The sequence below is a fragment of the Vulpes lagopus genome, chromosome 6 (assembly GCF_018345385.1).
Source record: "Vulpes lagopus strain Blue_001 chromosome 6, ASM1834538v1, whole genome shotgun sequence".
NCBI classification, from domain to species: domain Eukaryota; kingdom Metazoa; phylum Chordata; class Mammalia; order Carnivora; family Canidae; genus Vulpes; species Vulpes lagopus.
In genome coordinates, this window is record NC_054829.1 from 38350633 (window position 1) to 38366785 (window position 16153).

General features: G+C 35.6%; 1 protein-coding gene across 13 annotated transcripts in view; it reads right to left on the bottom strand.

The window, feature by feature from the left end:
* LRRC9 (leucine rich repeat containing 9) overlaps nt 1-16153 on the bottom strand; it is a 125749-nt gene that overhangs the window by 20567 nt on the left and 89029 nt on the right. For 10 of the 13 annotated variants that reach the window (XM_041760099.1, XM_041760109.1, XM_041760102.1 and 7 more), the window contains 3 exons: nt 14668-14804; nt 8116-8333; nt 4007-4075 (listed from right to left, as the gene is read on the bottom strand). In XM_041760099.1, the coding sequence (XP_041616033.1) occupies nt 4007-4075; nt 8116-8333; nt 14668-14804 (424 nt within the window). Of the gene's footprint in view, nt 1-4006; nt 4076-8115; nt 8334-14667; nt 14805-16153 lie in introns of those variants that run through there. The other 3 variants (XM_041760108.1, XM_041760107.1, XM_041760110.1) reach the window with 2 other exon arrangements.

Below are 16153 nucleotides of genomic sequence, written 5' to 3' on the forward strand. Positions count from 1 at the left end.
ATGCAATCTTGAAAAAGAAAAGCAAAGCTGGAGGCATCACAATTCTAGACTTTAAGTTGTATTGCAAAGCTCTAATAATCAAAACAGTATGGTATTGGCACAAAAATAAGACACATAGATCGATGAAACAGAATAGAAAACCCAGAAATGAACCCACAATTATATGGTCAATTAATCTTCAACAAAGCAGGAAAGAACATCCAATGGGAAAAAGTCTCTTCAACAAATGGCGTTGGAAAAACTGGACGGCTCCATTCAAAAGAATGAAACTAGACCACTTTCTTACACCATACATAAAAATTAATTCAAAATGGATTAAAGACCTAAATATGGGATCCCTGGGTGGCGCAGCGGTTTGGCGCCTGCCTTTGGCCCAGGGCGCGATCCTGGAGACCCGGGATCGAATCCCACGTCGGGCTCCCGGTGCATGGAGCCTGCTTCTCCCTCTGCCTGTGTCTCTGCCTCTCTCTCTATCTCTCTGTGACTATCATAAATAAATAAAAATTAAAAAAAAAATTAAAAAAAAAATAAAGACCTAAATATGAGAACTGAAACAATAAAAGTCCTAGAAGAGAACATAGGGTAGTAACTTCTTTGACATCAGCCATAGCAACTTCTTTCTGGATAAGTCTCCCGAGGCAAGGGAGACAATACAAGCAAAAATAGACTATTAGGACTATATCAAAATGAAAAGCTTCTGTACAGCCAAAGGAAACAACCAATAAAACTAAAAGACAACCTACTGAATGGGAGAAGATATATGCAAATGACATGTCTGGTAAAGGATTAGGACCCAAAATTTATAAAGAACTTAAAACTCAACACCCCAAAAATGAATAATCCAACTAAAAAATAAACAGAAGACATAAATAGACATTTTTCTAAAGAAACATACAGATGGCCAACAGACACACGAAAAGATGCTCAACATGACTTATTATCAAGGAAGTGCAAATCAAAACCACAATGAGATATCACCTCACATCTGTCAGGATGGCTAAGATCAGAAAGAGACGAAAGGTGTTGGTGAGGATGTGGAGAAAAGGGAATCCTCTTTCCCTGTGGGAATGCAAACTGATGCAGCCATTCTAGAAAACAGTATGGAGGTTCCTCAAAAAATTAAATATAGACCTACCCTATGATCCAGCAATCATACTACTGGGTATTTACCTAAAGAATACAAAAGCACTAATTTATGCATATATGCACCTTGATGTTTATAACAGCCTTATGTACAATAGCCAAATTATGGAAACAGCCCACCTGTCCACTGATTGATGAATGGATAAAGAAGATGTGGTACATAATGCAATATTATTCAGTCATAAAAAATAATGAAAATTTGCCATTTGCAATGACACAGATGAGCTAGAGAGTATAATGCAAAGTCAAATAAGTCAGAGAAAGACAAACACCATATGATTTTACTCATACATGGAATTTAAGAAACAAACAAACAAAAAGGAGCAGAGAGAAAATCAAGGGAGAGAGACAAGCAAACCAAGAAATAGGCTCTGAACTACAGAGAACAAACTGATGGTTATTACCAGAAGGGATGTGGGTGGGAGGATGGGTTAAATAGGTGATGTGGATGAAGGAGTACAGTTATAATTATGTAATGAGTACAAGGTGATGCATGGAAGTGTTTAATCACTATATTGTACACTTTAAACTAATATTATGCTGTATCCTAACTGGAATTTAAATAAAAACTTAAATAATTAAAAGCTGAACCATAGAATCAGTATTATGCTAAAAATAGTTTCAATAAGTAATGCTAAAAATTTCAATAAAAATGTTAAAAATAATAAAGTCAGAAAAGTAAATTCCAAGAAACAGAGAGAAGGAAATAATAAAGGGTGGGAATTATTGAAATAAAAACCAAATAAATAAACCATTGAGAAACCCAAAATATGGTTCTTTGAAAAGATTAATACAATAGACAAACCTTTAGCAAGACTTATCAAGAATAAAAGAGAAAATGCAAAAATCAACAAATTTAGGTATAAAAAAGATGACAAAACACAAATATAGTGGAGATTTTAAAAATTCATCAGTTTTATGATAGCAATACATTTAAAATTTATATAAAAAGGACAAATTTATAGAAAAGTATAAATTCTCAATATTGACTTTTGAAGGAATAGAAAATATGATTGAATTGATAGCCATTAAATAATTTGAACAGGTAGTTTTAAATCTAACTCAAAAAATACTGAGCCCAGATTGTTTTAGAGACCTAATTATCCTTCAGGGAACACATGGGTTTTTCCTATATAAGCTAAATCGTAGACTAGCAAGAGAGAGCTCCCAATTAATTTTATGAGGCAAGAACAGCCTTGACAAACTTAAAAGAATAGCATAAGATGATAATTATAGATCAGTTTTACTTATTTCCATAAATACAGATATAATACCTGAAATCTTAGCAAACTGAATCCAGCGAAGTGTAAAACATGACCCAAAAGTATTGAACTCAGGATTAATGATGGTTTAACACTATTGTCTATTGATGTAATTTACCTATTAACAGATTAAAGAGGAAACTGCATTGCCAATTATTCAAAATCCATAAACATTCATGATAAAAATAGGTAGTAAACTGAATTAGAAAGGAGCTTCCTTAAAATGCTGAAGATTATCTACCTACAACCTATAGCAAACAATATTTAATAGCAACAATTTCGAAGCATTTTTTAAAAAGATTTTATTTATTTATTCATGAGAGACACAGAAAAAGAGAGGCAGAGACATAGGCAGAGGGAGAAGCAGGCTCCATGCAGGGAGCCTGAGGTGGGACTCTATCCTGGAACTCCAGGATCGCACTCTGAGCGGAAGGCAGAAGCTCAACCCACTAAGCCACCCAGGCATCCCTGGAAGCACTTTTTTTTTTTTTTTTTTTTAAGATTTTATTTATTTATTTATAGAGACAGAGAGAGAGAGAGAGAGAGAGAGTCAGGCAGAGGGAGAAGCAGGCTTCATGCAGGGAGCCCGTTGTGGGACTCCATCCAGGGTCTCCAGGATCACGCCCTGGGCTGCAAGGCGGCGCTAAACCGCTGCGCCAATGGGGCTGCCTAGAAGCATTTTTTGAAGTCAGTTACCTAAGATCAGTGCTTCTATTTAACACTTTTCTGGGTGAAAAGAGCTCTCTGATATGGCACTACTGGGCTCTCTCAACCCCTTTACCCCTCTACTAGGAGCAGAGTGACCTAATTGATAAACTTGGGAAAATTAAACTGAGCATGTTTATTTAGCTCGTCCTTCCTGTCTTGGGAAGGAACATATTGGTACAGAATGCCCTCTCTTCCTCCAGCAGAAGCTCTTCTCCTATGTGGAAAGAATTTGGTTAAGTATTTCCTGTTTCTGGGAGATCATGATTACCTATTTTTGGGATCTGTTAGCAGGCCTGTTTGACTTTCTTATGAAGCTAAGCAAAATATTTTCACCTCTCCATCTGCCATGTCATATTTGCAATTTGTTCAGATGTTAAGTGAAAAGGTGCTACTTATTTGATCCCTCCAAAGCCTCCAACAGCAAAAACAGCAGATTTTTCCTCAAATTAATTTACATATTCCATGCAATTCCAAATAAAATGTCAACAAGACTGTCACATAACTTCAAAGGCTGTTTCTTAGAACTCTTAGTAAATGTAAAGGGTCAAAAACAGCTGAGACAGTGAGGAGAGAAAAAAAGGAGAAGAAGGAAGGGAAGGAAAATTGGAAGCACTTACTCTACCTGACACCAAGACAATATAAAACCTTAGTAATTAACTAGTATAATATTGGTACAGGGGTTGACAATAGTCCAATGACTAGAACCCTGAAACAGATCCTCTTATATATGACAATGGCAGATTATATTATCATCAGTTGGAAGAGGACAGTAAATAAATTATGCTTGGATAACTATCTATATATATGGAAACCAATAAATTCTCACATATAAAAATTGATTATGTACAACTATAATTGAATTAACCGACAATTTAGAAAAGTAACATACTCACTGGATTGCCATACACTGTAAGCTCTCTGAGAGAAGAGATACCATCAAGTTTTTCCAGCTCTGCCATATCCTATTGAAAAGTTAATCAACAAATTACTTAGTGGTTAGATCCAATATCTTTAAATATATGCTGATTTGAAGTAATCATATGGAAGTACTGGATTGCAGCTAGCTCTTGATTGAATTCTCCAAAGTGAGCTTGAGTGGCACATTCTGTATTGTTGATTAAGAACAAATCTATGTACTATTGATTCCAAATGTATGACTGGTAAAGATGATATTCTAGCAGGGGAAGTTGGCCATGTGGCAGCAATTGCAAGAAAAGACCAAATTTCTTCTCAGAAAATTATGGTCTAGGTCTGAGATTATATTTGGTTAATTCCCCCAGAGGATTGACCCAGAAGTGTGGAAAAGATGGTGAATCCAGTCTAAATAATTTTAAATACATCCCTAACCGTAAAGGAACATGTGATATTGAGTGGACTACATCCTGATATATTTTCTTAGAGTATATATAGTTGAAAAAGTATTTTTCTAGTGGAATGACTTGTCTTCCCTACTGGATGGGGTTATTTATTATTACCTATTTAACACTGGTGAAAGTTTGCAAGTACATTTTAACTTTTGCAAAATTATTTTTAAAAATGCTATTTCTGACAAAATTTAGGTGACAAGCTCAGTTTCAGTTTGCTGCTAGTTTATAGTATTAAAATAAAATTATTGATACGCTCCTATTCTTATTTGGAATGACAAGTAGACATAGCAAATTCACCCAGTAACTATAAAGAAACTTAGACTTAATTTTAGACCTTTGGAAGTGGAATTTAAATGCTGATTTTCATAATTTTGATCTTAGAAGTATCATAAGGGAGGACTCTGGAAAAGCTTTGATAGTCCATTATCTATAGAGATATTATGCATTTGACCCACAGGTAGTTCCTGTATGTGGAACCAAAGCCTGACTGGAAAGCACAGAAATGTGAAAAGTCTTCTGAATTATTTTCTCAAATTAAACAGATTTTGGCAGTGTTCACTAGTGAAATATTTCTAATTAAAATGTTTGTTTCTCCTGGAATATGTTAATATGAGAAACCGAGTGTTAAATTTGTAGAGGATAATGCTGGTATAAAGAGACATCAAGAAAACTAGTATGTTCATAATTGGGGAAGAGGGCCAATGGCTTCCCAATTTTAATATAGAGTAGTTTTTACAATGGAGTTGTTGTACCACCTAGATTTGGTAAATTTTCAGGAATTTTGTGAGATGGTGTTCAGCTTGAAATTGACCATGGTGGAGAAAATTATACTGCCAATTAAATTGGCAAATGCTATCGATAAGGACCTCCTCCCCTCCTGAAGAGCAGGCCATTAAACATTAACCAGCACACCAATAGTGGTTACCTTTTGAGTACATTTTCAGGATTAAGCTCTATGGCAATCATGGTAATAGTTAGACTTAGATTGGCGCCTTTCATTTAGGGCAAGAAATAGCAGTGGATTATTTCCTGGAGTCATTTCTAGCTTTAGGTGATTACTGAGATGTTTAAAAGCAGACACGGTGTTTGATCCCAGATAGGGGAATCATTTAGACACAGAAACCAAATAGGACTGTAAAGCTGATTAAATAAGTCACCTTTCAGTCATGTTTCTGGGCTTCTATCAGCAAAGGCAGGACTATAGGCAACAATTTTCCAAATCTACATTATAGGTCCTGATGGCTAAGTGAAAAGCTTCACACTGGAATCTTATCAAGAATATGCAGTTTATGAAAGTTTTTAAAATTGGTTAATGCAGGGCAGCATATACCTTCATCTGAAGTATTGTTTTCTTAATTTTTCTATGTCTTTTCCCTCCTACTCTAGACATCTTTATCAACCCAAGGGTTATAATCTGATTTCCCATTTGTGGGAATTAATGCTGGTGTTAGCTTACCCATGTTGGTATGAATCTAGAGAAAAAGATCTCTCCCATAAAAGAAAATATGAATGGAGAGTTAAGAATTTTGAAGAACATAATATCTTCAGTAGAATTAAACAGAATCTCCAACTCAACTTCTTACTCCTCTTAATGTTTCCCAGCTAAATGTATGTTCATATTAAGGTACTATAATATTAATAGAATGAGTTTGATTGTATAATGATCAATCTAAATTAAAGGAAAATACTATTTCAAGGATAAAAATAATGTTGGGTTGATCATTAAATAATCAATATCCCTTCATTCCATGTTATATGCATAATTTCTCATGATTTATCATATAGGTTGTCTATTAGCTACATTAAATTTTTATAAAAAATTACCTTGACTAGGCATTATCCTGATTTTTACTGGGTTGGAAGTTGTTACAACAGCGGATCTGCCATTCATTCTCTTCTTTTAGTGGGTTAGAAGGGTGGGGATGTGAGGCAAGGACACTCCTGGGGAAAAGCAGGTTACCTGGTCTAATCACTTTATAATTATGTGGATAAATAGCTCTGCTGTCAAATAGACCAATGATATTTAATAGGAAGAAGGTCCTTATTTATGAAATATTCTTAGTACAGGATCTCCCTGGTTATAGTGAATACACCTACAACAATGGAATTATCAAGCATGGTTCCCTATAAAATAATCACATAAGCACAAGAAGAAAATAGAGGTATTTCATAAATGAAAGATTCCCTTTTATATGGATCACTCAAAATCTCTCTCTCTCTTTTTTTTTAAAGATTTTATTTATTCATGAGAGGCACAGAGAGAGAGAGGCAGAGACACAGGCAGAGGGAGAAGCAGGCTCCATGCAGGGAGCCCAATGTGGGACTTGATCCTGGGTCTCCAAGATCACACCCTGGGCGGAAGGTGGCGCTAAACTGCTGAGCCACTGGGGCTGCCTGGATCACTCAGTCTCACTTGGAGATCTTATATTTTACTCTAAGCTAGAGAGTATGTAAAAAGAAAGGACCTGAGAAGCCACAGGAGTGTTCCAGATCCTGTGTATCCTTGAAATTATAGTAAAGCTTGATACTGGGTAAGATCTCTTAAGTCTGATATGACAATCCTTTGCATCAGCTTAGTTGCTATCACTGGAAAGATTTCCCATAGGATTGCAATTTTCCCAATTTAGATTTCCTCTGGATAAAGCTTTGTAAGAATCATTGCATTTGGAAGGCTTTTCTCAGATGAATGTTGTTTGAATTTTGAAAAATTAGTTGTATGCCATTTTTCTCTGTATGTATATTTCCTAGTTGCTATGTAGGACAGGGCTCATGATTTTTTTCTAGCATTGAACAGGCTTTTATATCACCCCCGAAGGGGCTCCCCGAACTCTAGCAAGTAAAGCCACAAATATTGATGGCATAATTACTATGTACCAGGTACTATGCTACATACTGATACAAATGTGGGCAAGATATAGTTGGTCTCTGTTCTTGGGTAGAAGTCCACATTTCATTTTGTCTTTGAGATTGTTTAGAGGTATGGGCAGAAGTAAAATTGGTAAAAGGAGGGCTAACATCATCATCAAAACACTGAGAGAAATGTTAAGGCTGTGTAAGGCTATGTATACCTTCAACAGTCTTATCTGCATACTGTATCAGGAGAGAGTCTGAGCAGGCTCAGTTGGGATAGGGCCTAAAGGAAATAGGTTGAATTCTGAGCAGGTAAAACCAAAGCAGGACCTTATCTAAGGGAAGCCTTAAGTGTGTAGAGATGGAATATTAAGGCTAAATAAGGGCCATTATCAGGAACCAATTCAAATGTCAGTCAGATCAAGGACAAATGCCAAGTTTAAAGGGCCACAGGAAGGCTGGGATTGAGATGCAGAAATAGCTTGGACCAAGAGTAGCTAAGAACAAAAGAGATCTATTAGAGAGAACTGCTGAGAGGAGTTTAGAACATTTAGAGCTAACTCTTTTTTTAGCAGGTGGATGCATGTGGTTTGGTTGGATTTATAAGTCAGAGTGGACATCTTTGCATCATCTGACTATTTATATGCCTTTGTTTCACAGAGTATTTACATGACATAAAACAAGTTAGCACATTAGCAAAGTTTTCATTGGTGTGTTTGGAACTTTTATGTTTAAGAGGAGTTAAGTCTTATAAATTTCATTTAAAAACTCCAAAATAATGTTACCTGGATTTTATTATATCCTAGGAAGAGTTTCTCTAATTTTACCAAAGGTTGTAATCTGCTCAACTCTCGTAGTCTGTTTTCCTCCAGGTGAAGTGCCAACAGAGAGCTTGGTTTGGCAAAGGCACTGTCATTAAATGCTCTGATGCGGTTATGGTCCACAACCAATTCCTGAAGGACTACTAAATTGTCAAGCCCTTCAATTTGACTGATTTCATTTCCTGGAGAAATATAAGTCATGATATGTCAGGTGAGCCCAAACTTTCTGAATAAAAGGTTACCCATTTTACTTAAAAAATTTTTTTAAAAGATTTTATTTATTTATTCATAGAGACACAGAGAGAGAATGAGAGGCAGAGACACAGGCAGAGGGAGAAGCAGGCTCCATGCAGAGAGCCCGATATGGGACTCCATCCAGGGTCTCCAGGATCACGCCCTGGCTGCAGGCGGCGCCAAACCACTGCGCCACCGGGACTGCCCTTTACTTAAATATTTTTTGTAAAATGATTTCTTAAAAAGTAAAACTGTTAAAAAGAACATATTTCCAAGGAGAAATAGAATGTATTTCTCCATCTCCATTTCAGCCATCATCATCAAATAATATTTGGTAAAATTTCTCCTTTATGTTTGAAAGACCAAGATATGATGTATTAAATGTATGTAATTGACCCAATCTGTCTGTTTAGTAATTGAGTACTAAAATAGATGGTATTGACAAAAGTAGATGTATAAAAGTGCTGCAGAAGAGATACTTCCTGAGTATCTATTATTCTAATATTATTCTATTACGCATTCAAATAGGTATATATAAGTATTTATTAAAATAAATGAATTATTGTGTTTTAATTTGGAAAAATGTACCTTAGTTATGCTGTTATTTCCTTCCTAAAATATTTTGCACCACAACCACATACAAAAAGTAAAAATGAATTAAACGTTCATTACATTCTTTGAAATTTCAATCCTTTCTTTATAACCTGATTTCTCTCTACTATAGCAATCACTAATTTTGTAAGTATTAATGGTAATGATAATTAATGAGAGGGGGACCTTGAGTTGACAAAATGCTTTTTTTTTTATAAAGATTTTATTTATTCATGAGAGACACAGACAGAGAGAGAGGCAGAGACACAGGCAGAGGGAGAAGCAGGTTCCATGCGGGAGCCTGACATGGGACTCGATTCCAGGTCTCCAGGATCACATCCTGGGCCAAAGGCGGGTGCTCAACCGCTGAGCCACCCAGGGATCCCGACAAAATGCCTTTATACGTGTTTTCTACTAGACTCTCAAGATAGGACAGGGAAAATATCATTTTTTAAGAATCAGAAAAATGAGGGTCAAGAATTAAGTAACTTGGACATAACATTAAAGTGGCCTAACCTAGACAGCAGGCCTAACCTAGATCTTTACATTTTAAGCTCAGTGTTGCTTCTATTATACCATACTATATATGTTGGGAGCCGCGTGCCAGGAAGGGGTTAATGGATGGAGCAAAGGCTCTCTGTTGACTCTTCCAACCTCGGCCCACCTGTCTCACCCTTGTTGTTGAAGGCTTGTGGCTCAAGGACGCATACTATTGCTATCTATTCAAGGGCGCATACTGTTGCTGTCTACTGTGAAAGGACATATCTGGAGAACTAAGCTTAAAATATCCTGTTTGTTAAACAACCCTGCTTTATAAAAGAGTGACCATGCACATGAGAAAATGCTCTGCATCACTTGCCATCAGGGAAATACAAATCAAAACCACCATGAGATACCACCTCACACCAGTGAGAATGGGGAAAATTAACAAGGCAGGAAACAACAAATGTTGGAGAGGATGCGGAGAAAAGGGAACCCTCTTACACTGTTGGTGGGAATGTGAACTGGTGCAGCCACTCTGGAAAACTGTGTGGAGGTTCCTCAAAGAGTTAAAAATAGACCTGCCCTACCACCCAGCAATTGCACTGTTGGGGATTTACCCCAAAGATTCAGATGCAATGAAACGTCGGGACACCTGCACCCCGATGTTTCTACCAGCAATGGCCACAATAGCCAAACTGTGGAAGGAGCCTCGGTGTCCATCGAAAGATGAATGGATAAAGAAGATGTGGTTTATGTATACAATGGAATATTACTCAGCAATTAGAAACGACAAATACCTACCATTTGCTTCAACGTGGATGGAACTGGAGGGTATTATGCTGAATGAAATAAGTCAATCGGAGAAGGACAAACAGTGTATGTTCTCATTCATTTGGGGAATATAAATAATAGTGAAAGGGAATATAAAGGAAGGGAAAAGAAATGTTGGGAAATATCAGGAAGAGAGACAGAACATAAAGACTCCTAACTCTGGGAAACGAACTAGGGGTGGTGGAAGGGGAGGAGGGCGGGTGTTGGAGGGGAATGGGTGACGGGCACTGAGGCGGACACTTGACGGGATGAGCACTGGGTGTTTTTCTGTATGTTGGTAAATTGAACACCAATAAAAATTAATTAAAAAAAATAGAAAAAAAATAAAAAAAATAAAAGAGTGAATAATACAAATAAAGTTGGCATTGTGGCTGAATCCGGCCATATGTCCCTCCTGCTCCCACTCTGTTTATGTCTCCTTTCTTTTCCTCATTCCCTTACCCTCAGCCCTGGACGGTTGTCGCCCCCAGCGCGCGCGACATATATATCATTTTCATTCACTACGCATCCTCCTCGTTTGTTATGGGCGCCTACCAAATTCACATATTGAAGTCTTACCTCCTAATATCTCAGAATGTGACTGCATTTGGGAATAGGGTCTTTAAAGAGGTAACTATGGTTAAATGAGTTCATTGAGGTGAGCTCTAATCCAGTATGACTGGTATTTTTGTAAGAAAATATTCGGACAAAGATACCCATAGAGGGAAGACCATCTGAAGACACAGAGGTCATCTATTAAACCAAAAAAAGATGGGCTCAGAACCAACCCTGCTGACACCTTGATCTTGGCCTTCTAGTCTAGATCTGTGAGGAAATAAATATGTTGTTTGAGCCATCCAGCTTGTTGTACTTTGTTATGGCAGCTCTAGCAAACTAATACATCACTGAATGTTGTGATCCTGTGATCTTGGAATTCGTCTCCTTGAAATGTAACATATTTTATCAAATTTAAGGCTACAAAAATTGTTCAGATATGTCAGTATTTATGTATACTAAGAAAGAAAAAAATTGGTTAGGTAAACTATGACATGCTATCAATTAATAACATAGCCAGATTTCAGATATGTTAAAGGAATAAGTGTCTCAAAATTGGTGAACTATGGTAAATTTATTTTGTACCATTCTTATAAAGAAGTTTATAAATCACAACCTTCAATAAAATTGCTCACATAACTAAATCACAGACTTTGAAACTTTACCAGTGCCTTGCTTATAAATGAAAAAAAGTTTATTCAAATCAGATTGAGAGAAAGTGTCTCAGTTGTGTTAATATATTAATTTTATAAGATTATGTATTTAGACTATCACTTTTAATATTTTAAAGCCAGTGGTATAAAAATTATACAGAATAGTTTCAAGTGCTAAATAATGTCTGCCATAGCATATTTTTGGCCACTACTCATTTTAGAATGCTTATTAAACATATTTAAGAAAGGAAATTCCAAAAACAACTATACAGAATGTGATTTCAGGGATCTTACATTTCTTTTACTAGGAGCATTTACCATTGTTTGAAAAACTCCCACTTACTTAACTAAATAGTTAAATTTTAGATAAATTTGACTTCTAATCCTTAAGATTCTAACTTGCTTCCCTACAGCCTCACTCTGCCCTTCCCTAAAGATTCCAGCTTCCCCATATTCTTGCAAATTTAACACAATAGATGAACTGTAGGTTCATAAGCTCTCTCATGGACCCTGGCATGGCCTCATCTAATCACTGCTTATGTTTGTGTACTCTCCTACAGCTTATTCCCCTCTTGCCCCTTTAGATTGATCTTAGAATTATCTTCTGTTTAGTCATTAACCTAACTTATCTCTTTATAAACCTCCAAATGTGTTCTGAACCTCATTAGCCACCTTCTGAATTCTTACCTTCTTTTAAGGGAGAAGCTTCTTGAGTATACAACCTCTATCTGTTGCCTGTACTATCTATGCAACCACTTCCCTCTACATTGTTTTTGAGTTTTACTCTTCCCATATTTCCAAATTGGATTCTCTAACACTTACCAGTGGTCTTCTTTTTGTTGAATCCAGTTTTCTTTAAAAAAAAAAAAAATCCAACACTTTTTTTTTCAAAGGTCTTATTCTTCCCATCATTTGACTTTGAGGACATTTATCCTTTCTTTTTCTGACATTTAGAGTCTGCATTTCTTGGTTTTCTTTCAAAATTTCTTGTATGACTGCTTTGCTATTTCTTTTTTCACCAGCCTTCTTAATGCTGGGTCGGGGGCATAGTGGGATGTGTGTATGGGGGTTTGTCTCCACACCTCTTTTGGCCTTTCATTCTTTCTCTATGCTTTTTTTCCTAAGTAAACACATAGACTTCACCTGTCACCTCCTTTAGTATAATTCCAAAATACACATTTCTAGTCCTAACCTGTGGTCCAGTACTACTGCTTTAAAAAGTTTCCATTTTTACATCTCAAAATTATCACAACACAAACTGATTGTTCCCTATTGCAAATTAGCAACTTTTCCCAGTGACTTTACCTAGCTTTAGTACCTCCTATTGCCCAATCTCCTAATGAAATAATGAAAACATCTTGAACTATTTTTCCTCTCCTTATATATCTAATTAGTCACTAAGTCCTACTATTTCTTTCTTTTAAAATGCATTTTTGAATTACCATTTACTCCTCCTTTCCACTGACACTACTCTAGCCCAGACCTTTATTATGTCCTTTGTGTTGAATAGAAGATGCATGTGCTTTGGAGTCAGACAGAGCTGTGTTTGACTCTGCAACACACCATTCACTGGTGCAAATGTTGGCAAATTACTTAACCCTACTGAGATTTAACTTCTTTTTTTGTAAGATGCATATAAAATTATTTACCATGTTGAATTACTGTGAAGATAAAATGAGATAATCTATGTAGACAAATACCTTGCCTAATGACTCAATAAATGATAACCATAATTGTCAGAGTCAATTGCCTCAGTCTTTGTATAAGGCTGCTCCAATCTGATTTGCCATGCTAGACATGGCAAAAGAACACATTCCCTTTTTACATTATTAGATTTAAACAGACTTTCCAGGGTTAAGTTGTCTGCTTTTCTCATATGTTACTGTATCTTTTAAAAGATCTGTCATCTGTGCTCATTTTCTTATTCTTTTAAGGCTAAGTCTCTGTGTTTTTGATGCAATTCACAGGACCTTTGATAGGCAAAAAGGTGCATTAAAATTTTTAAATATGGTCTAGAAAAGCCTGTCTTTCAGAAAAAAGTTACCATACGCAGATCAACTATACAAGTATCTCCCCACTTGTCTCAATGATGGGTCTTCCAACCTTTCTTCTATGTCATTAAATAATTGTTAGACTAATGTTCCAAACTGTTTCTTCCTCATTCCACTTTTCTAAAGGTTTATAACTCCTACCCATTTTCAACTGCAAAATGAGCATTCTATATCAAATTGGTCATGTTTAGAGGCTTTATAACTCTCTCAGAGAACTGCATACTCTTTGTTTTTATCAGGTTGGTCCCTTTTCAAATGCTGGCCCACAGACAACACAACTGTGCTCTTGTGACTTTTTTCCTCCCCACCACTTGCAAAACTCTTGGTCATACTTAACCCCAATATAAATTCTATCAATCATTCAAAAAGTCCCGTATATGTTTCAATTTCAGAGAAAACTCTAAACTTCTACAGCACTTAGGGACGCCTGGGTGGCTCAGTGGTTGAACGTCTGCCTTCGGCTCTGGGTGTGATCCTGGAGTCCTGGGATCGGGTCCCGCATCATGCTCCCTGCATGGAGCCTGTTTCTCCCTCTGCCTATGTCTCTCTCTCTCTCTCTCTCTCTCTCTCTCTGTGTGTGTGTTTCTCATGAATAAATACATAAAATCTTAAAAAAATAAACTTCTACTGCACTTAAATTAGTAACACATAGTTACTCAGAACTAATTCATCATTAAAAAAAAAAAAAAGAACTGATTCATCTTTCTTTCAGTATGTCTCCAGAGGCAGATCTTAAACTAGTTTAGAATAAGGATCTCAACTATATGTAATGACAATAATATAGTGTTTCTGTATATTTCTTATACTTAGCCCAATTCTGAGTTTAATAAGTACTTGTGAATTACTGGTTACTTCTATTGGTTTTTTAGTTGAATGTGAGATAAAAGTAAATTATGATATAATACCATATACAGCCCCAGAACATTGCATTTTCTAGGGCTAGAAACACAATATTCTCTAGCCCTAGAATATTGCATTTACATTATTTATGTAAATAACCCAAGAAAAACCAATTTGTGATTACTAAAACATTTTTATCAATCTGTTTTAAGTAAATGTTGATGCTAATTTTGCTTATTAAAACAATATTTTCAAATCAATTTAATAAAGACTCACACATTGACAGTGTTGCTACTCACCCTGTAGAAAGAGGAATTTTAAATTTCTTAGCCTATTAAGCTGTAGCTGAATTAAATTACAAATTCCATTGTAGCCCAAATGAAGCACTTCTAAACTGTGCATTATTGGAGGCAAATTTTCACTGCTCATTATATCTCTGAAACACAAGCATAAGTTTGAGCCCATAAATTTAATTTCAAATGAGTTGTATCAGAAAAAAAACCCTGATATGTACTTACTATAAGTTGAAGTTTAAAAATATTAATTTAGTAGTAAATCAGAATTAAATGATAATCTTATCTCTGTATTTCATATAATAATCACTTTTTATTCTTTTTTAAACTTAAATTCAGTTTGCCAACATATAACACTCAGTGCATTATGCACTTTTTATTCTTAAAAAAATATTTTTATATGGTAAAGAACAAAGTACAGAAAGACTTAAAGACTTACTTGAAATGAAAACCAAGTACCAGCACAATCAATCAAAAAAAGAGAAAAAAGATGCATCCAGATTGGAAAAGAATAAGTAAAACTGTCTTTATTCTCAGATACATGATTTTGTATTTAAAATATCCTAAAGAATCCACCAAAAAACTATTATTGCACTAATAAATGAGTTCAGCATGATTAATATACAAAATTAATTGAATATCTCCATATTATCAATAAACTGAGAATGAAATTAAGAATTCTACTCATAATATTTTAAAAAAGAACAAAAAATTTAGCAAAAAATTTTTTTCAACAGAAAAAAAATTTAACAGAAAAAATTTCAGAAAAAATTCAAAAAAATTTAACAACAGTTGTATAAAACGTATACACAGAAAATACGAAACATTGCTGAGATAAATTAAAGATTATGTAAATGGAGAAATATTTTATGTTCATTGATTAGAAGACTCACTATTACTAAAACAGCAGTTCTCCCCAAATTGATCAATTGATTCAATGCAATCTCCATCAAAAGTCTAGCAGGATCCTCCCCTCCATTCAAAAAATGTCCTTATTTATAAGGAAATGTAAAGAACTCAGAAAATCCAAAGCAATTTTTAAAAAGAAAAAAAGTTGGAGGGTGTATAATCTCTGATTTCAAAACTTTTAAGCTGCGGTAATCAAACCAGTCTGGTACCGGCAAAAGGACAGACAGTTCAATGGAATATGATTAAGAATCCAGGAATAAGGGAATCCCTGGGTGGCTCAGCAGTTTAGCACCTGCCTTTGGCCCAGGGTGCGATCCTGGGGTCCCGGGATCAAGACCCGCGTCGGGCTCCCAGCATGGAGCCTGCTTCTCCCTCCTCCTGTGTCTCTGCCTCTCTCTCTGTGTGTGTGTGTGTGTCTCTATCATGAATAAATAAATAAATAATTTTTAAAAAATCTTAAAAAAAAATGAATCCAGGAATAAATTTTACTGGTCAACTGATTTTCAACAAAGATACCAAGGCAACTTAATGACAGAAAGGGAAAGGATGCTTGGACAAATGGATAGCCACTTACAAAAAGAAG